Below are 23,084 nucleotides of genomic sequence, written 5' to 3'. Positions count from 1 at the left end.
CTCTGCCCCGCCTCCAAATACTGGCAGCTTAGCAGAGGCAACAGCTAAACTACAAGTCCGAAAGGCAACGCATGTCACCTGATAGAAGCAGCTTAAAAGCTTGTGAGCCCTGCTCCTAGAACATGCACGGATACATCTCCGTAGCCTTTCCATTTCCTATTTCTGGGGTGCAGCCTTGAGATAGATCAAGTGTACAAGTTCAAATTCCAGACCAACTAGTGCTGTGAAATGTGGCGTTCTGACAGGGAGTTTGTGTTAGAGGTGGAAACCTCATCTCTCCTCTTCCCCTGATGCCCTCCCGCCCCCCTTTCAGAACAGCATCTGCTTACTGACAGTAGGAAAATGACCCAAACCTACGGAAAGCAGCCTGGGGTTCCTCCAGCACATTGTATGCAGTGGAATAACTTATCTATGCCAGTCCATTTTCTTTAAAAACCAAAAAAAAACCCTTTATGCCTTCTGCCTTCCAGCTCCTCAAAATGGAGGCTGTAAACTCTTCCAAAGGAAGTTTATTTTGCAAGCTTTAAATATCAACTTTTAGGGGCAAATTAAAACAATTTGGTGATGAATGCAGCAGAGTATCAATATGGACACTGAACCAATAACAGGGCACATAAATCACCCATTAGCCCTCTCCATGCAAGGCTTACATCCTGCTAAATAGCACAGGAGCAAAACGAGATGGCTCCCAGCCCTCTATTAGATTTTAATATGCCTGGAGGGGACAAGGGTGCACATAGAAGCGGGATATCAGCTTCATGCCTTCCTGCAGCTCGCACGAAGCAATTCACATCACCACAAATAGCTTAGCTAGGTGCTCTTTCAAGACTCAAGAGTGGGGATTTAGTCTGAACGAAAGAACCACTCCAGAGTGTTTGTTTTAAAGGGGTCTTGGAAAAGCAGGGAGTGTTTGCGCTTTGCTTCTTGATGAACTGCAATGTGTTTGAATGGATTGTTACAAACATCAAGAATAGAATTCCCTGTTTTTTTGCTGGAAGCTCATTGGAGAACTAACCAGACAAGCAGGAGGATCAATGACACTACAACAGCCTAAAACCTGAGCAACAGGAAGGGGAGGGCATTATTAGACAGACTCTTTAAAACCTGGTCATGTCTCAATTTTTGTTACCATTTATTTAATTCCAACCACTGACTCGCTTAGGAGAAAAGCTCTCCGGGATTCACCATTCCCACCTCTTCAACTGGGAACCGAGAGAGTTCCCATTCCAATTCTCCATTCCTCTATGAAGACATCCAGACAGGACCAGAGAAGGCAAGCGCTGACAGCCCTGAGAAGTCTCAGGTAAAGAGCAAGCAGAACATTCATTTTCATGAGTGGGGGGCCAGGAGGGAGAACTTTTTCAGCCTTTTATACATCTTTAAGCAGATGAAGAGGGCACCCCATTGCAGGTCATTATTAAAAAGGTAGGATATGGGATGAGTAATGCAACACCTGTTCCATTACAGTTTCTACCCAGAAGCATCTGTGGGTACATCTATACGACAATCACAGGGTGTGACTGCAGTTCAAGGAGATGTATCTGAGCTAGCTTTAATCTAAACAGCTCAGGTCCTCTAGCAGGTCAGCCTCAGCACAGGCTAGCCCCATGAGTAATTACTTGCGGCCCTGGGCAGGCTTGTACAGAGCTCACTGAAGCTCAAGCTGCCTCAGCTTTACTAGCCTAGGATCCAAGCTAGTTAGATTAAAGCTTGCTCGGGTATGTCCATTCAAGTTGCAATCACACCTTGTGATTGAAGTACAGACATACCTCTATGATTCACAAATGCCTGGTCATTACGCACTCCCATTCCACTAGGTCCCCCATGCAAGGTAAAGGATTTATGAAAAGCTCAGATGCCAGAGGAACTCCTACTTACCCTCTCCTACTTGTGTTAGCCCAGTCAAAGACCTTGTGCATGGCAGTAACTCCTTCCCGCCCCATGGGGGCGACATCGCCACCTGTCATGATGGCATAATCCATGCCTGAATGCATGGCTAATTTCTGGAAAACAAAAAGGGAAGAGAAACTGGGTTTCTGAGTGGTGATTAAAATGTTCTCATTCACTATTCAAGAGCACAGAATAAGAAGGTGGCAAGAGGTATTAAATTACTGACATCTGCTATAGCTTGGGACATGTCAGAGCCTCTCCACCTCATTTGCCCATCTGTAAAATCCTGGGCATTCTGCCCCCTCACCTGGTTGAGAGTATTAATGCTTGCGAATTACTGTGCTGATGAAAAATGGAAGAACAAGTGGTATTAAACCACGTTCTCAAGTCACAGAGGGGCACAGTAGAGTATTTTAAGGGAAAGAAAGGAAGAATGGATAACCTTGCAGGCAGACTCGGGAGATCCAGATTCAAAAATTTTAAGACACAGAAGGGACCACTATAATCTTATAGTCTGACTTCCTACGCAGCACAGGCCAGAGAATTTAACCCAGTGATTCCTGCATCAAGTCCCTAACTTCTCCTTAGGCTGGAGCACATATCTTAGAAAGACATCTCATCTCGATTTAAAGACTGAATGATGTGAGCTGCTTCAATGGTTATTACCCCTGCCTGTTAAAAATTTACCTTTAATTGTAGCCTGAATGTATCTAGCTTCAGCTTCCAAATCGGGGATCTTTTAATGCCTTTGTCTGCTAGATTAGAGCCACAAAACATTCTTCTCATTTAAGTATTTACACACCTTGATCAAGTCATCTCTCTCTCGGAAAAAAAATCTACATAGTTGGAGCTTCTTCTGTTTTAGTTGTAAAGCAGATTTTCCAAAATTAAGATCCTTCTCATAGCTTTTCTGAAGCTTTACCAATTTGACATCCATGTTTTTTAAAAAACAGGACACCAGACTCCCTCCCTTGGGCAACTCATTTAACCTTTCTGAGCCTCAGTTTCCCACCTTCTGATTACACTCTATCCCTTCTGCTGCATTGTTTGTTTAGACAGTAAACTCCGCAGGGCAGGGACGGTTTCTTGCCTGTCTGTGCAACACAATGGGGCCCTAATCTCAACTAGGTCTTTTAGGGGTTAGAGTGATACAAACAACAAGGACGAAGCTCTGCATTTCTCTATTTGCTGATGGAGTTAAAAACCTGGATTGTTGATGATTATTTAACTTCTCTGGCATTCAGCCTAAATTATGGAACTTTTCCTTCCCTTTTGGAGGCTGTTTTTAAAGCCTGACTCAAGTCATGAGTCTGGTGACTGCCAAGTGAAGGGTTTCATAAAGAAGCCTTTGGAGTGGGCCAGGAATGTTTCCTGCAAGCCTGAAAGTAAGCAAATCTGCTGTGCTTGTGCACAGTACCAGCTGATCCATCAGGCAGGCTGGATAAGAGACGGCGCTTATAGAGCACGGCTTCACGCCAACTGGAGCTGCTGAGGACGCTGTATCGTCACAGGGTGGAATTATAGCACCAGGAGAACCTCCCTTCATCCCCCCAGCTTTGGATCAATAGACTTTAAAGCCAGAAGGGACCATCATGATCATCTAAGTCTGACCTCTTTCACATTCCAGGCCACAGAACGTCACCCACCCACTCCTGACATAGACCCCTAAGCTCTGGCTGAATTACCGAAGTCCTCAACTCGCGATTTAAAGACAATGACGTTAACTCCCAGTTTAAACATCCCCTCTACCTGACTATAAGATGCCAGTGGGGAATTAGCCTGCAACTGCCCGTGTCTGAGAGCCGTAGAGGGCTTGGTCGAGAGTTCAATCTGTCCCAACACACAGGAACTTTGTCACAATAAACATTTTGCAGGAGGCGTAAGCATGAGCGACCGTCTGTTCCACACACAACTCTGGCCTCAGGTGAGCGCAGGAAAGGAGTAGAACAGTAGAGAGCCTCTTCCTCCCCCAGCCCCCTATCAGGAGGTGGTGGCAAGAAGCAGCTTGATGGAGCCCTGCCAGGGCCAGCAGGCTGGACTGAGAAGAGAACTCAAATCGCCAGCGCAGTCCTTGCTGCCCAGTTCTGCCGAATCATCTAGAGGGAAGTTGTCTGAAGGTCAAAGTGAACAAGCCAGTTTGTGCACGGATGTGACAGCTATCGCTATGTATGCCATTAACACCTTCCCATCTCCAGTGAAACATGCTCAGCTGAACCGGCCCAATTAATTCCTGGGTGGCAGGAGGCAGGGGAAAAAAGGCTTTGCTTTGTCCATTAAAATCACCCAGCTCCTGCTGCCAAAAATGTTAAAAAAGTGTTCAGAATCAGGCTGACAGTGCTGGGAGCTCAGAGCCACATTCACAGCGTTTACAGCCTGCCATCCAGCACAGCTACTTAAACTGTTGACCCATAGAGCCCTACACTGCAGGAAGCAGAAAACCCTGTCACGTTGCTCCACGCTGCATCTTTTATTGTTCACTGAAGACCGAGTCCATTTAGCTGCTTTGTTTTCGGTTAAAGCCTATCTGAACATTGATGCTGCGGGACAAGTTGGTGGTTTTCAGCTGCTTTCCTGGTGGATTGGTAGTCACATCACAAAAGCCATCCATGCCACTACAACTGGCCAGTGAACAAATGGGCTATGGAAACAGAAATCCAGTGGCCCCTAGAAGCCAGGATTGAAGGAATTCAATGAGGCAGTCAAGTATCAGAGGGGTAGCCGTGTTAGTCAGGATCTGTAAAAGTGGCAGAGAGTCCTGTGGCACCTTATAGACTAACAGACGTATTGGAGCATAAGCTTTCTTGGGTGAATACCCACTTCGTCGGATGCATGTGTGGGCAAATGTTCACTGCTGCTGGTTGGGCTGTTCTGTGGAGAGCGGACTTCCGTGTCAAGGGCTAATTACCTTGCACTTTTCAAGGACAGCCATCTTAAATGACCAGCACCTTCCATTCTTGTTGGGGAGAATAAGGTGACCAAAATTACAGGACACTGAAACTAGAAGACTCATTTAATACCTTAAGAATTGTATCCGAACAGGGAAAAAATATGCACATTTTAAAAATTACAAAATCTAGGCATGATTCCACACTGCTACCAGATCTGGTTTGGAGAGCACGTTTCTACAACGGAAGCAGCAGCCCTGAGAGTTCAGTAGCCTGCAGAGTCCTCTGACTTCCCTTATTTGTCCACCAATTTTTTAAGTACAGGAAAGCACAAGGGGGCACTGAATTCCCAGGGATGGTGTCTCCCCGAGTACAAGCGCTGCCTGAGAGCGTGCATTGCCATACACACTTGCTCGAAAAAAATATGCAAGAGGACGTAATGGGGATGTGACCCTCAAGGTGGAGTGCAGACTTCTCTCCCCACCTCCCATTCATGGGAGCACTGGAGCGTGGGATGACAAGAGACCTACAAGAGCAGGACATATTTCCTTAGAGTAGATCACAAGAAACTGATGTTTTTCTCCCATCAAATTGTTAAATAATGTCCCTTTACACTAGAGTCATGTCTGTTCTACACACTTGTTCTTCTCAGAGGTCAAGTCAGCTGATCCATAATTAGACTTTACACCAATGATGTTCAGATAAAGAGATGAATTCTAAGAGTAGCGAGTTTCCTATGGTACTGGCAGCATCTCATTTTGCTATTGAGGAAGGTTTACAATTCCTGTGCCGTAGCTCCCCCACTCAGTAGTTACCCACCCGTACTTTAGTTGTAGCACGCCTGTGTAAGACCTGAATGTCAGCTGTGCTCCACACCGCTGCCTAAAGACCAAGGAATGAGTAAGTGCATGGGGTCTTTGCACCCAGGTGCTGGTGAATTCTGGCTGGCAGCCGGGTGTAGATTCAGTGCCATACAACATACTGTGTGCCACCACCGTTATTCAAGAGAGACAGACGATCCAAACAGGAGTAATGGACTATCTGGTGGTGTAAAAGGCTAAGGAAAGCACAGCTCCAGCTGCGATAATGCCGTCTCTCCCTGCAACTAAATGCAATGCTTGTGAAAGGTGTTCTTTGAAGGAAGGAATCCTTGAAAGCTTTTATTTCTACAAACACCCGTTCAGCAAGGGTGGAGACAGTTCAAGCCATAACATCTCTTTTCCATCAATACATCAACTCCAAACCTGAGGGCTAGCCTCGAGAGACAAGATGCTAATTCAGTCTCCATGACCCATACAATGCTTTTCACAACAACATGGATGCTCTTAATGCAAGAACACAGGGATAGTCAATGAAAAAAGGTGGCAAATTCAAGATTGAAAAGGAATGATTTTTTCACACCACGACTGACCTGTGGAATTCATTGCCACAAGAGATCACTGAGCCCAAGAGCATAGCAGGATTCAGGAAGGACTGGATGTTTATATGGATAAGAATATCCTGAATTAGAATAAACACATTCAAAAAGTTTTGAAGGTATCTAAATCTTCCTGCATTGGGTCATAAGCCAACAGCTATCAGGGTTGGGAGAAAGCTTGTTCTGGGGCTTCGAGAGCAAAAGTGAAATCCATTATCTGAATTAAACGGGCCTTTCCACCTCTCAGAACTGCTGCGTGAAAGTTGTGTGCTGTTTGTCAGAGTCAAATCCAGACTAAATCAGAGAGCAGCACACTGATAGGGCAGACAGAACAATGCTTACTTATCCAGCCCTCCTGCTCCCTCCCCATATGAGTTAATAAGCAACAGGATAGCTCGTTTAGGAGTCAAATATGATTAACAGAGGTGGAAATGAGATACCAGGGCTGGCGTTGGCATTTCACAAGTCATGTCTGCCAAGTGGCGCACAGAGGCTGTTTCATGCCATCAGCCAATCCAGAGGGGACAGTTTCTCTCTCTAGGCTGAAATCTAGAATTCAAGTCACTGGACTGTCTAACCTGGAGCACAGAGCAGAACGGTACAAGGTGGATGCCCCTTCTTCCTCCCTCAGCACCTCAGAACCCCACTCTACACACACACACGCTCGGCAAAGCTACAGCAGTTGCTTGCAGCCCAGAGAGATATATAGTTGTAACATTGTAGGGTACTCCTTGAAAACCCACAACAGCTGGGCTGTCAAAATAGTGGCAGGGTCTTACCTTGGCAAAGAGAGTCTTCCCAGTACCAGGTGGGCCGTACATAAGGATATTCCTGTACAAACTTTTGTTCGTTCTTGTATTTCTTGTTGCTATGGCAATGTCTCTCACACGCTCCTCCAGCTTGGGCTGCAAGGGGAGAAAAGTGAAGTTTGGGAAACAGACAATACATCTGATACCCAGAGATGCCCATGCTTCACACACTGGTATAGGCAGATGGCTATCAGTACTGTCTGCAGAGAGCAGGGTTGGAGTCTCGGTTCTGATGAGTTCTTAGCCTGAATTCCTGCAGCTTATTGGCTTGGACTTGAGTAGTTCCTCCTTCTGCTTCAGGATTATTGTATTTCAAGTTATAATTACTTCAAATTCAAGCCACAATGAGCAAAGCTTTAGCTAAGAAGAATAATTTTTGGGACTGAAAATGGATAAGAACATTTCAGAATCTACCCTACCATGGATGCTCTAGGACGGGGTGGCCAACCTGTGGCTCTGGAGCCATATGTGGCTCCTTGTACAGGTACCGACTCCGGGGCTGGAGCTACAGGCACCAACTTTCCAACGTGCCAGGGGGTGCTCACTGCTCAACCCCCGGCTCTGCCCCAGGCCCTGCCCCCACTCCAACCCTTCCTGCCCCCTCCCCTGAGCCTGCCATGCCCTTGCTCCTCCCCCCGCACCCCAGAGCCTCCTGCACGCCGTGAAACAGCTGATCGGGAGGTGTGGGGAGGGAGCGGGAGGTGCTGATCGGCAGGACTGCCAGTGCGTGGGAGGCACTGGGAGCGTGGGGGTGGGGAGGAGCTGATAGGGGGCTGCTGACATATTACTGTGGCTCTTTGGCAACGTACATTGATAAATTCCGAGTCCTTCTCAGGCTCAGGTTGGCCACCCCTGTTCTAGGAGCTTATTTTCCATGAACTACCTACAAAAAGGGACAAGAAGGGGAAGGTATGTAACAAGCCAAGTTAGAAGCAGAACTATTGATAGTAATAAACCTTCCATGTAAGTGGGAGTGAATGCTTTTCTTATACATATTCTTACATTCTGAGAAATACAGAGGCAGATATTCCTAGACACTTTTTTTGGGGTAACAATCTCTAAAAAATGCTCTTTAATTCACCTGATATTAAGGAATGAAATTCAGAAACAAATGTGCAAAATCAGTTCTGATGAGTGGATTGATAGCCATTCAGATGGTATTCAAAGTCAAAGGCATATGTTCCTTAGTTCTCTGGCCTAACTGTGGAGGTCAGAGCAGTAACAGTTCACAGATTAGAGACGACATGTAGAATTTGGACAGAATTGCCAGATTAACATGCTGACTAAGGAGAAAAATCACGCTGACCTAAGACTTCCAACTGCTCTGTACAGAGGGATCAAAGGTTGACAGGGTGTTTAATGCGTTTCACACTGAACATGGAAGCTTATTTACACTCCAGGTGCCCCAAGAGTGCTACATTTCCAGTATTACTGAACTGTAACAAAATTTAAAATGAAAGCAAGGAGAGAACCTTTGATACTTAGACACCAAGATCCTGGATGGTTTGAGATAGCAAAAGCCTGTACTCACACTGAGAACAACTCCTTCAAGAGCATCTTGAGCCTTGCTGGTAAGACGCTTGCCAACCTGAGGAGAAATTCATTAAAAAACACATTATGAAAATATGAGCACTAAGCGTGGAGTTCTCGATATCTCACTGCCAGACCCCTAGAGCAGGACTTGCACAAGCTGCGTCCCAGCTAACAGCGAGTCAAAGGAAAGAAGGTATTTACCTTGATGGGATGCTTGAGTGCCTCCAGCACTGTAATGCGTGAGGTCTCTCTCACCAGGGAGGGCTTGCCCAGACGAGCTTCTATGTATCGCCCTGCAACCCCAGTAGCGTTCTTGGCCGTGTAAATCCCCACTGCCAGCAGGGTCAGACCTGCCACCTGGAGAAGAGGGGAGGATTCTGATCAACTTCCTTTGCAAGACAAGCTGGAGTCCGCAGCACTCTCCTATTGGCAGGACACACTCCAGGCTGTATGGAGGGCTTGTCCACCAGCATCCTGGTGGAAGGGTGTTAAAGCATCTCACACTGTAAACAGAACAGTGTTATAATGGAGGAAGATGCAAAATAATCTGTTTTGTTTCTGACTTTGTTAATCAAAATTTTGAAGAATTTTGATGAAACTGAAAATTAAATGCATCCTCAAGCTGCATTAGTTGCTAATTGTGTTTATCTTTGTGTATTCTTTTAATGGTAGACTGCTGATCCATTTCATATTTACTTGCTAGGGTACAGAAAGTAAAGTGTACCTCTAATAACTACCAGTTTGTGATTGCTCTGTATTAAGAAGGGATTTTTCAGTGGTAATGTACCTTTCTGGTCCCTCCTTTTAGTTAATGACAGGGGCATCCTTGATCATCAGAAAACCACCAATTAATAATCTAGGTCAAATCTGGCCCCACATGCAGGTTTAACTGAAAAACAAGCATCCACAAAACCTGAAGACCAACAGAACCGTTTCCATAAAAGCGCGCTCTGATGTTCTCTTAGATCACCTGTAGGGTTTGCACATATCGCAAGTGTTAGAAACTCACTATAAACAGAAAAGAAACAGACCTGTCTTTCTCCATTGCGCAACGTAAGAGTGCACTGGACTGCAAGCTCTTCAGGCCAGTGAATGTGCCCTTCATTTGTTCCACCTAACACATTTTGAAAATATTACAGCACCCAGTTTCAGTAATTTAGAATGTTAATTGCAATACAAGAGGATTTAAAAAAAAAAAACAAACCTGAGCAAGTCCCTTTAATCCCTTTAGAAGGATTTCTACATGAGAAACTCTGAGGACAGCTGTGAAAGAGTAAATTCAAGAATGACAGGCTCCAATTGGCAGTAACTTCCCTTGACCAAAGGGACAGTCGCGCCCAGCTTCAAAGCTTGGCTCTTTCACAGAGTGCTTCATACCGATGGTGGAAAATTTGGTTAAAGAAAACAAAACAAGGTTAAAGATGAGTGAATGTTTGCTAGTGGCACAAGGGCAGCTTAGTCAGCTGGAAAAAAAATCCTTGACTTGTGCTATTCCTAACAGAACTCTCAGGAAAGGAAGGTGCTTTAATATTTCAGCACTTTAGTTAAAATACCGTTGGATAAACAATCTGAAGTATCCCATCGGCACACCAGACTCTGCTGTTGGTCTTTGATTGGTACTGCTTTGGTGGCAATTGAAGAGCTGTCTAGTCTAAGAGGACAGTTCCCAGAAGCTCAAACTGAGCTTTCCAAAAGGCATGTTAGAGATAAGGCTCCCAGTTTTCAAGTTAAGAAAAATCCAATTTAAGGAAACAAAGGGGAAAAGCCCAAGTGCCCCAACCTCCTCTGCTATTTAGCAGCCCCTCAGTTATGCATGGGCCAACACCATGCTGTTCCCTCATGTGAGCAGGATTACCCAGAGCGGTTGCCAGGAGAAAAACCTGTCAGTGAAGGGAGCAGATATGGCTTGAAATCATACCAGAAGCAGGTAAGCAAGGAAATGCCAAATTTAATGTCTCTTTACCACAGTCACAATTCTGAATCATTGCATGCTGAACTAAGTGAAGGTACAGCTGCAGACTATGGTTGCTGGGTTAGCTTGTGCACCTCTCCCTTATTGCCCCTGTAAAATAATTTTGGGATGGTCACAAAAATTCTTCCCCTTCTTCCATTCCTTTCCTTTCAAAGGGTGGGGGTTGGAGCATCTCCTTTATCCTTAGATGCAGAGGTACTCTGCTTATGCATTCAAGCAGCCAGGGTCAAGAGCTGATTATTGGCCTGTTCCGAATTTGCTATACAAATCTTTAACCCCAAGTCTTTACAACAACCTGTAAACTACTGTGCCAAAGCCACACAGCCCTTAGTGATAGAACACTGAAGGCTCTGCATTTTACCTTTAATCCCAGTACCCTTTGGCAACAGTCCAGGGAGGCATGAGGGGGCAAACAAGATGGAGAAGTGGTGCCTGCTTCACCCTCCCCATCTCTGCAAACCAATCCCTCTTCCAACCAACTTGGTTTTATTTTCTCTAAATGAAACAAGCTTTAATTAGGACTGAATTGCCTTCAGCAGGAAAGCTGCCAGGAAGAAAGCTTCACTCAATAAGGTGAGCTGCCCATAGGCTGTTTAAACAACATCAGCAGCTGCTTTGACAAGCAGCCTGTAAATAAAACTTCCTTCAACAGCCGTTTTAGTGTCCAGCTGAACTCTTAAAACCAATAATTACTACATGAATTGAGTGCAGAGAAAACCCCACTAGTCACTGTGCAGCAAAATGCTTTGAACAGGAAAAACGCCAAATTCCAAACACCACAGGTACCAATGTGGCACAAAGGGGGAGAGGAAGGCAGTCAGGGTTGTGCTGCAGAAAGCTAGCCCTATTTCTAGATTTTAAAGTCTTCTTAAATTACTCACTTACGGACCAATCTGGGAAAAGAGAGTCACAGCCCCATGGTGTTCCTGGAGCATTACTGCATGAGGGAACAATGATTGTCCAGCCAACAGAATCCTTAGTTGTTTTAACTACGGTTCTGAGTGTCGTCTATGATTCTCCTTAAAATGGCCTGACTTTCAGGAAATGCTGACCGTACAGTCTGAAAATCTGGCCCCTTTAAAATGCTTCAAGTTAGGCACCCAAAAATCAAAGTCATTTTTGAAAATCTTGACCCACATACACAAATCACTTCACCCTCCACTGAAATGCAGCTACCTAGGGGTGGAACCATATATCGGGGCCTAGTAACATGAAACAAAAGGGTAGGAGATGAACAGTGTATCCAACCAAAACTGCACAGGAATTTTGGGAAGGCAGAAATATCCACCATCATACAACCACAAGGCTAATAATTCTTCTGCACTCCTATAATTTCAGAGATGAACCTTTTCAAACCAAACCTGGTCAAACGAGTATTTCCCTTAGGGCAAGCTTTAGGTCCCAGCACTCTAGAGCATGGCAGCATTACTATACCATGGAGTGAGTTATTTTAAAGTCTCCTCTGTACAAGAATTTAACCGTGTGCTGTATTGGTGGCTCCCCACCCATACAAGAAACTACTTGTTGGGATGAAGATGCTAAGACAAAGGTCTGAATTCTGCTTGCTACTGAGAGCTAAGGGCATTTGTTTTCAGATGAATATACACAAGCAATTCACCCATCAAAATGAGGTCAGAGATAGCACATAAAATATGATGGGAGATACCAACAATTCAGGAAAAAAGGGTGCAAAGAAAAAAGGCAAGGAGCTAGAAAGTTACATATTAGCTGCATGCCCTTCTTAGGGCTGCTCTGTTTGAAGCTTCCTTGCCAACAGGACCAGACTCCTCATCTCTATAGAACATATAAATCTGGGAGGTGCTAAAGTCCCTAGCTAACACCAGCTAGAACTTTTACACTAACTGGACTGTAAATGCCATATAAGTAAAGAGCAACCTGAGGGTTTACAATCAATAATGGCTCAAAGCCCTTTTGGTATCGCTGTTACTAATCTGACTATTAATGGACTCTGAACAGAAAGGCTAATACAGAGGTGTTATAAAAATGAAGGGACAGAATTAATCAGAGAGACGGTAAAAACAATGTCCTGACGTGGACAGGTGTGTTGTGTGCAGCATCCCTTCGGAGAGAACCATATGATTTTGTCTGGAGGCTATTGAGGTAGATAAAGTGAGTGCCACTGAGGCGGGGGAGAGGAAGAACCTCATCTTGCCCCGTTCTCATTTTGGCCCAATGACCAGAAAATTTTTTTACCCCAAAACATAAGCATTGTGGTTACCTGATTACATGGATTCATTCAGTGAGAGCCCTTTAGATTTTCACTCCAGCCCTATCACACTTAACATAGTACAGCTCCCAATACTAAACTGCAAGACACACTCATCTACGGCTATTACTGCTCAGTAGCACGAATCTATATCCACATTACCATGCGGTGCTGCATATCAGCGAGCTGCGATTACGCTTGCCACTAGAGCTGTTCGGTCTAATGACCCTTATAAACATAATCCATTATAAACACACTACAGTAAAATCATGCAAACTGAAGCAGTATTAGCATAGCATTCTGTACAGAATACTGAAACCTTTTTAGGAAGGGCGACTGCATACATGAAGAGGGCTGAAAACCCAATACAGTACCACCTTGATTATCCAAATGCAATAGCGTGTGTGTGTGTGGGGAGGAGGAATCAAATTACCTAGGACAGTAGTTTCAGATAATCAAGACAATTTCCTTTGTGGTTAACAGACATTGGAAAGTCTTGGTATCACAGGGTTGTTTATCTACAACTCTAATGCTGCTCTTATTTCAGAAAGGACAGGAAGCTCTAAATATTATTCTGAGCTGACTTAAAGTGTCTATTCGCTTTTTCATATCAAAGACTGTAAATGAAGAATATAGGCAGCCCTGCTACACTCCATTTATCTTTGGCATCTAAGAATTCTGGGGAAATGCATCCAAAATGAACATTAGACCTGCTAGGGGTATTCACAGCAGCATTTTCTCTCTCGTGGCTCAGGGGCTTCTGCTTATAATAGTCTTATCAGGGCATTTTTCAGGAGTACAGGGAAATGGGGATGGTTGGTCTGAGAGTGTTTCAGCAGAAGCATTACATCCAGAGAAACTCTGATTCAGGCTCCAGTACAGTGTCTCTGAGCTCTGTTTAACCAGTGTCTGAAGGCTACCCTCATTCTCTCTGCAACAGTCAGTTTAGATCAAGAACACTTCCCTTAGTTCTAGGCAGGAGACACATACCACTGTCTGTAAATATGGGATGTGCTCTCTACACTGAAAAGCTCAGGGATCTCAACTCATAGGAATCTGTCAAGATACCATTTCAAAGTCAGTGGAAGAAAGTTTACAGCTGTGGTTCATCAGGCAGCCTCCTCTGACAGCCCTAATATAACCGAAATGGCCATTTTCTCTGCATCACATTCATTTCATCCTCAGCAGCCCAGTCTGCTTAGGGCCTGATTCAAATTAGCTGCCTATTCTTGCTGGGAGACCCACTCGTTGACGTCAGTGTTAGTTTGGTTGAAATAAGAAAGGCTGAGGTGAGGTTGAGACTGTATAGAATGTAGTTCTACATTCAACCTACATAGACCCTAACTAGAATGGGGCCATTACAGCACCTACAGTCAGAAGGTGGCGGTGGTACAGGGAATAACTGTCCATGGTCATGAATGTGGAGAAAACTTAAAATTCTGTTTCTGCAGGCTACTCCCATATTTAATATTAAACATCCGATTTAAAAGAACAGGCTTGGTAGAAGCAAGCATGAAAATAGGAGGGGGAATTTTTGCATGGTAACAGTTCAAATACATCCACTCCCACCTTCCCTGAAAAGGTCATGGAATCTGCAAACATGATCAGCTGAAGCAGTGCATGGAATTAGAGAATGTGTATCACAATGCATCAGGGATACAACCGTTTCAGAGAGCACAGCATCAAAACACGGACGTGTTACAACTAGACATGAGTAGATGGGGCTGAAGATACAGGTGGCCTGGGGACTCATAAGTGTCAGTATGGGGAACTGCAACAGAAGTTGTCTGTGATCTGCATTTTAAAAAGGAGTGAGTGAGTGGAAGATGAGAAGGGAACTGATATGATGGCAGCAAAGGCTCAGCCTCCAGCTGCAAACAGGGATTGGCAGAGACCAAACCTGGCTGGAGGTGGGGGATGAACAGATTGGATCATGCACAGCAGACAGAAAAACAGCCATTCAAAACCCAAGACTAGCTTCAAAACTGAAACCACCTTATAAATTATAATCACCACGTTAAAAACTACAGCTTTCAGAAAGCACAGGACACAAAATATCCCCATCAATAAGTGAAGCAGAAAGCCCAGAGATTTCCCCTCAGGTTACAGCTGGTGTCCAGTTCAATAATCCTGAGGTTAACTTGTACTAAACCAAGCAACCCTGCAGGAAGCTACTTTGCACTAGCTGCCTGTCAGACAGAGTAAGGCACGCTGCCTTTCCAACAAAACGAAGGACATTCTGATACGTTGCTAAGAATAATGCTTCAAAGTGGGATGGATTAGAACAGCAAGACTTCAAACAAGTCTTCAATGTGTATGGGCATGTCTCCTTGTTTCCAGAGACAGAAAGCACTTGATGGCTTCCAAAACCCTTTATTTAGGCCACGTTGTTTGGCATTCACTTGCCACGTAAGCCCCAACAGTTGCTCTGCCCCCAAATTCCATCTGCCATGACACGTGCAGGATCTTCTCCCTGGAAAATCATATTCACTGTTAATTACAGCAAATGGAAATTCTGCCACATTGCACACAGTCTTTGGGCTGCCAATGCTGCGCCTTGAACAGGAATCATTCCAAAGTATCTAAAGGTCGCCAAATTAAGAGTTAACATTAAAGATTAACTAAGAACTCTCCACCAGATTATTACGATTTGACACTCTGATCACGTTTCAGGCCTCAAAGCCCTCTGCAAAGATGGCTACTGTCCCTCTTTCATGGAGATAAACCATAATATGGAGTCAGTGGCCCAGTTAGAAATAGAAACCAGATCTCAAAGTTTCCTGATCTATGCAGTAGACAATACTGTGGGGTTGCATGTTGGATCTGCCTTTTTCCTTCTAAATTACTACAGAGCACTGCTGGTTAAAAGAGACCTTGAAGGCTCATCTCTCCAGAGAGTTGACTGCACTTCATCCTGTTGAGGTAGGTAAAGTGAGTGTCACAGAGGAGAGGGAGAGGAGACAGCGTGCACATGCCTGGACAGACAGTAACGGTTCCATGGCCCTTTTTGTAAGAGCTGGGGTTTGGCTCAGTGTCCCTGGCCAGAATTCCCTTCCCTTTCCATAGTTAGATAGTATGGTGTGAAGTAGGGGTTGCCACCTGCTATGCATATAATCTGTGAAGTACTCTGGACTGGAAGAGACTATGCAAGCAGAACATTAATCACCATTACATTGTGTATTTTAGGAACAGCTCACCTTAAGGCAAAAGGCACACAAACAGCAAATTTTATTTATTTATTTATTTTAAAAAGTGCACCAGAAGCAGAAAGACTGACAAACGGGCCACCGGACGATTGAGGTGCTGAAGAAGCACTCAAGGAAAACAAGGGGGCGGGGGAGGGATAGCTCAGTGGTTTGAGCATTGGCCTGCTAAACCCAGGCTTGTGAGTTCAATCGTTGAGGGGGCCATTTAGGGATCTGGGGCAAAAATTGGGGATTGATCCTGCTTTGAGCAGGGGGTTGGACTAGATGACCTCCTGAGGTCCCTTCCAACCCTGATATTCTATGATTCTAAGGTCGCTGCAGAAAAGCAAAATGAATTCTTTGCATCAGTCTTCACTGCAGAGGATGAGGGAAGATACCTACACCTGATCCATTCTCTTTAGGTGACAAATCTGAGGAACTGTTCCAAATTGAGGTATTAACACAGGAGGATTTGGGCTAAAATGAACAGCAATAAGTCACCAGGACCAGATGGTATTCACCCAAGAGTTCTGAAGGAACTGAGAATGAAATTGCAGAACTATTAACTGAAGTACATAACCTATCGCTTCAATCAGACTCTGTACCAGATGGTTGGCAGATAGTTAATGTAACACTGATTTTTAAAAAAGGCTCCAGAGGCAATCCTGGCAATTACAAGCCAGTGAGCCTAATTTCAGTACCAAGCAAACTGGTTAAAACTACAGTTAAGAAGAGAATTATAAGACACATAGTTGAACGTGATATGTTGGGGGAAGAGTCAACATGACTTTTGTAGAGGGAAATCATGCCTTAACTATCTGTCAGAATTCTTGAGGATGTCAAAAAGAGATGTGGACAAGGGTGATCCAGTGGATACAGTGTACTTCGACAAGGTCCCTCTCCAAAGGCTCTTATGCAGAGTAAGCAGTCCTGGGATAAGAGGGAATGTCCTCTCATGGATCAGAAACTAGTTAAAAGATAGGAAACAAAGGGTAAGAACAAACTGTCAGTTTTCGCAATGGAGAGAGGTAAATAGCAGGGTCCGTAAAGGATCTGTACTGGACCAGTGCTGTTCAACATATTCATAAATGATCTGGAAAAAGGGGTAAACAGTGACGTGGCACAGTTTGCAGAGGACGCAAAATTACTCAAGACAGTTAAGTCCAATGCTGATGATGAAGAGCTACAAAAGGATCTCCCAAAACTGGGCGACAGGGCAACAAAATGGCAGACGAAATTCAGTGCTGATAAGTGCAAAGTAATGCATGCTGGAAAACAATCAAAACTATACATACAAAATGATGAGAGTCTAAATTAGCTGTTACCACTCAAAGATTTTGGATTCATCATTGATAGTTCTCTGAAAACATCTGCTCAACATGCAGTGGCAGACAAAAAGCTAACCATGTTAGGAACTATTAGGAAAGGGATAGAAAATATCATAATGCCACTATATAAATCCATGGTACGCCCACACCTGGACTACTGCACGCAGTTCTGGTTGCCCCATCTCTGAAAAGATGTTAGAATTGGAAAAATTACAGAAAATGGGCAACAAAAATGGTTTAGGGCTATGGAGCAGCTTCCATACGAGAAAAGATTACAAAGACTGGGATTGTTTAGCTTCGAAAAGAGACTACTAAGGGGCGATATGATGGAGGTCTACAAAATCATGAATGGTGTGGAAAAAGTGAATAAGGAAGTGTTATTTACCCCTTCACATAACACACGAATCAGGGGTCACCCACTGAAATTAACAGGCAGCAGGTTTAAAACAAACATAAGGAAGTACTTCTTCACACAACGCACAGTCAACCATGGAACTCATTGCCAGGGGATGTTGTGAAGGCCAAAAGTATAATTGGGTTCAAAAAAGAATTAAATAATTTCATGGAGGATAGGTTCATCAATGGCTATGAGCCACAATGGTCAGGGATGCAACTCTATGCTCTGGGTGTCCCTAATCCTGACTGCCAGAAGCTGCGATTGAATGACAGGGTATGGATCACTGAATAAATTGCCCTGTTCTGTTCATTCCCTCTGAAACATCTGGCATTGGCCACTACTGGAATACTAGATACTGGGCTAGATGGAACATTGGCCATACTGGGTCAAACCATTCTGATGTTCTTAAAAAGTTACTGCTTTAACTTTGAAAAGAAAGATGTTTGGAGAACAGGCAGGCGGAAAAGGGCAGTTCTGCAAAACACCAGAAAACAAACAAACAAACAAAAAAAAAAAAACTTAACAAGCTCTGTGCCCCAGAACCCAACAGCACAATTAGTTTACAGAGTAATTAGCTTGATGTTTAACTTATAGCCAGATGCTGGTGATTCAAACCAATCAGCAGCTCCAGCTAGAGGAAAAAAAGAAGCAGGATGCAGCAATTGCTTTTAGAACCAGCAAACACACTACTTCTTCTCAAAGAGAATGACAAGGTCAAACCAAGGGCTCAAGGACAAATAGAATATGAACACCATTTAATTTTACTCACTTTAATTGTGCGGTAACAGGCCTGGAGGGCTCAAAATAACCTCAGATTCATAAAATAGCAGGAAGACCTCAGCATTCAATGTATCTATGTGTTGGAAGGAATCCACAAGGAAAGGCAAAAAACCCATTGCCTTTTCCAGCAACACCTCTGTAACAATACTCCACCCACAACCAGTATCTAGACCATAACATGTGACCTCGGGCACAGATCTTCCGTTTTGAAACATGGCAATTAATATTAGTGTATCACAGAACTGGGTTAAGTCACTATTATAGGGTGCAAAAATTAAAAGATGACCTGCCAGAGAGATATCAGACTTGAATTTCACCATTACACATCTGCAATATAAGATATGCACCACCACAGCTTTGGGATGGACAGATAAAATAAAAAACCCAAACCCACAAAAATCTCAAATCATCAGTCCAGGCTCCCACATTCCCACTCATTAAATCCAACCCCTCCAATTCTATTCAGGTTCTTATAATGTCTCTGTCACCATGGTATCCAAATGCTTCACAAAGGCCTGAGTAAGTGACACAACCCAAAAACAGGTTTCAGAGTAGCAGCCGTGTTAGTCTGTATTCGCAAAAAGAAAAGGAGTACTTGTGGCACCTTAGAGACTAACAAATTTATTAGAGCATAAGCTTTTGTTAGCTACAGCTCACTTCATCACGAAAGCTTATGCTCTAATAAATTTGTTAGTCTCCAAGGTGCCACAAGTACTCCTTTTCTTTTTGCGAACCCAAAAAGAAGCATCTTGCTCTCTTGGACCTGCAGGGAAAGTGAATTCCAGAACAGAGATCCCCTCTGACAATACCCTGCATCAATCAGCTGAGTAGAACCATTGGGATTGCACATAAGGAGGGGGCAGGTAGCCAGTAGGCCTGAGAACATAGGGTTAGGTCAGGGAAAATGAGATAGAAGATAGGTTAATTCTCTCTCCCACCCCGACTCCCCAGATCCTGCTCCCATAGATTTCCAAGTGGCAGAAAATACAGGTGTGAGTGCTTGAGAGGAAATACAAAGTTTAGCTTAAAACTCCAAGTTCACAACATAAGAGCTTGTTATTTTGTACAAAGGCTGCAACAAAGCAGAGGTATCTGGATCGGGAATTTGTGGAGCTGAAAGCACCAGACAGTAAGTTTAAAAATGATCTGCAGGTTTCAGATGCCCCAGGTACAGCCTACATTCTACAAAGGGATTCACTCAAAGCAGGTCTCCCTTTCACTGGGGTGGGCTTTGCAATGTCCCCTTTGTACCAGCCCACGCAGGAGCCTCTATGTACAAAACTGGAGGGAGGAACAGACGGTGGAAATGGCTTTCAAGAAAGATGTCCATTATAACAAGCTGGGCTACTAAAAATATCTTCTCAAAATTACAAATCGGGATGTGTTGCTCAGTTTGTAACATTCTAAAGAGGAAACTTCATGGCAACAGGCTGCCCTGCATTCATGCTGTGTAAATGGCACTGTGCAGCTTTAAGCCACAATTTATTCCAGAAAATGCAATGGGCTTCAAGCGCTTGACAGGCTTGCGGCTCTGTGATGGAAAGGAAAATATGGCCTCAAAAAAGTTTCTGTAAAAATTCATTCAAAAGGTCGTAACAAATGTTAAGTAGGAATTTCTTCAACAGGTGACTCCACCGATTTTGTTTCAAGGTCAACTTTAGCATGAGCAAAATCCTTAGCATGAATAAACATACACAGGGGCTTGGAGGGTTGGGGGGGGGAGGGCTGAGAGGGGCTCTGAACAGAAGAGTCTGGGGGCTTGAGTCCTTCCAGACTCCTCAACCAGTTCCCACATAAATGGAAAGTGTCACCCAATGGCTTTGTGCTAAAGCTGCACTATTAACACTACTGTATGCTGCCGCCAGGACTTCCAGGGAGAAAGTAAAATGGTTGAGCAACATTCTGCATAACTGTATCGGACAAAAAGCAGGGCTTCCTGACCCATCCCTGACACTGCATTTACTAAAGTGACAGCAAGACCAGTACACAGCAGTAAGATGGGAAGCTTACAGTCTCGGTTATTGTAACGGAAACAAGAAAATCTTCAGAGATAGTTAAACCTTGACTTGCTTCCAGGCTTCGGGACTAAGCACATCCCCATGGGGTCCTCTACAGCGACCTCTCTGGACAGTTTAGGAGTGGCCCCAATGAGAGCCTCACCCAGTCATCTTCAGCTGGAAGAATGGTGGCAGACACACAAGATCTTGACAGCAAAAGGGGGAATAAGGAGTGCAAGGGAAGCAGGACATCAGAGCTCGGAGGGAGAATGTAGAATGTCTCGCAGCGGCCTTAAAAAGCTGTAGTTTAAAATAGCAAATTAAAATCAGCTTTCGTACTGCATCTCCTGTTATTCCCAGAGTCGCTGAGAGTCCCTAGAGGGCAGAGCCTACTCCCCTAGAAAAACTAGAAGGGAGGCAGTATCTCATCCAGCATCCTACCTGCTCCTGAGCTAGCGAGTAGCTAGGCAGGAAAAGTGGGTTACCAATGTCTTTTCAGTTCACTATGGAACTAGGTCAGTGACTCGACTTGCTCCATGTGGCCACTGGGTATGGTGAGAATTCACTAACCCAGAAAACTTGCACTTTGGAGCAGGGGGAAGGAATGTAGAGCCCTTGCCTCCGGAACTCAGTGCTACAGAGGCAGAGTTCAATGACCATTAGTGTATGTCTACCAGTTAGAGAGTACATAGAGATCATGGCAAGTACCACACTGCCGCTCCACCATGACCTAAAATAGGGGGGGGTCTCAGCCTTTTTCTTTCTAAGCACCCCCTCCCCACTACATGCTATAAAAACTCCTGTGCCACAATAACTGGTTTTCTGCATATAAAAAACAGAGCCGATGTTAAGGGGTAGCAAGCCGGGCAACTGCCTGGCACCCCATGCCACAAAGCTACATTGCTCAGGCTTCAGCCCCGGGTGGTGGGGCTTAGGGTCCCAGACTTCAGCCCCATGTGGTGGGTCTTCAGCCTTCTGCCCTGGGCCCCAGTGAGTCTAATGCTTGCCCTGCTTGGCAGCCCCCCTGAAGCCTGCTCACAGACCCCCAGGGAGCCCTGGTTGAGAACCATTGACCTAAAACACTCCCATTGCCACTGACTAATATCAAGTAAACCCTTCTGGTTTCATGCCACAGACCTCCTTGTGCAAGATAAGGATATTTGCAGAAGACTGTCTGAAACCAGGGCCGAGATACAAACAAAAATCTAATTGACAACCCAATTGTGCAAGTGTCGGGCTTCTCCTCCCCGCAGAGCATATGGACAACTCTAAACTGTATCTGCACCTGACGTGGAGGATGCGCATACTTACTCCACAGATGGAAAGCGAGGAAATCGCCCAACTGTGACTGTGGTGTGGTGCCAACTTTCGGACACATCACGGATGACTGCCCAATCCATGCTCATTCTGGAGGTGTCGTGGCCATTCACATGGCTATCCCCTCTGCTCTGGGCTGGATAAGAGACCTTAAGAGGACAATGCCTTCACTGTTCCACTCTTGCCATAGGAAAGAAGAAGGGTATATCTACACTGCATGTGAAGGTGTGACCATAGCACGGGCAGGCATGCCCATCTAGCAAGCACTGGTAACAATAGCAGTGTAGACGTGGCAGAATGGGCTTCAACATGGGCCAGCAACCCAAGTACGTACCCAGGATCCCCGCTGACTTGGGAAGCTGGGAACGAGCGACAGGGGATGGATCACTTGACAATTCCCTGTTCTGTTCACTCCCTCGGGGGCACCTGGCACTGGCCACTGCCGGAAGACAGGATACCGGGCTAGACAGACATTTGGTCTGACCCAGTAGGGCCGTTCTTATGTTGTACACTGATTGCCCATACCGCCCATCTACGCGGCTATTGTTACCTGTGCTAGCTAGAGGACAAAGTAGAGGAGAGTGGAGGCCTGACGGGCTGGGTAAGGAAGAATGTTTGATGGACAGTTGTCCTATCCAACGGGTGAGTTAACATAAAATTGTACCTCTGCCTAAAGCAGAACACTGGTATAGTTTATACATATTTATAAGGGATACTGATGTATCACATTTTGAAAACAGGAAAAAAACACAGGTAGGTAAACATACAACAGCAAGTTTTTAGCCAAACCTAATAGGGCCTCAGTAGCTGGACCTCAGATACAGCATCTAAATGCTGGTATTTTGCAGATCTTAGCTAATACAAAGCAATATGCATTAGACAAGATGCTGGGTAAGGCAAAAGTGTCCAATGTGAGCTTTTCACAGCATTCACAAGGCATTAAAATACACAAACCAGGCTTAAAACAGCATTTGGGTAAGTTAGAGCCAAAATCCTAAGAATAAAGGGGTTTTGTGATTGTGCTTTAATATTAACTGTTCAAACAATTTTTAAAGATTTCAGTGAAAAACTATTTTTCTGGATTTAACCACTCCCCCGGATGGCAGTGTAACCCCAAGTGTGACAACTTGGTGCTAGTGCAGGAGCCAGAGAGAGACACTGACCTCTCTTATCTTACAGTGCAAGCTGAGTAAAATGCGAAGAGTAAACAGAACCAATGGCTGATGATTAATTCAGCTTCTAAAATTATTTCTGCTTTGACAAAATAATTGTCACCATAGCAAATGGCATCTTACAAGACTGTTAGTCTGAAAGGGTCCTTTATTGCTAATGCCAACAAACTTGGCA

General features: G+C 44.6%; 1 protein-coding gene across 1 annotated transcript in view; it reads right to left on the bottom strand.

Annotated features, from left to right (window-relative positions):
- The window catches only part of ATAD3A (ATPase family AAA domain containing 3A), a 62,752-nt gene that overhangs the window by 28,805 nt on the left and 10,863 nt on the right, over window positions 1-23,084 (bottom strand). The window contains exons 8-11 of the mRNA XM_038376973.2: window positions 8,736-8,891; window positions 8,533-8,589; window positions 6,972-7,097; window positions 1,879-2,003 (exon numbers count right to left, since the gene is read on the bottom strand). Coding sequence (XP_038232901.1) covers window positions 1,879-2,003; window positions 6,972-7,097; window positions 8,533-8,589; window positions 8,736-8,891 — 464 coding nt within the window. The remainder of the gene's footprint in view (window positions 1-1,878; window positions 2,004-6,971; window positions 7,098-8,532; window positions 8,590-8,735; window positions 8,892-23,084) is intronic.

Source organism: Dermochelys coriacea, chromosome 18, assembly GCF_009764565.3.
Source record: "Dermochelys coriacea isolate rDerCor1 chromosome 18, rDerCor1.pri.v4, whole genome shotgun sequence".
NCBI classification, from domain to species: Eukaryota; Metazoa; Chordata; order Testudines; family Dermochelyidae; genus Dermochelys; species Dermochelys coriacea.
This window is presented reverse-complemented; position numbering and strand designations above follow the sequence as displayed.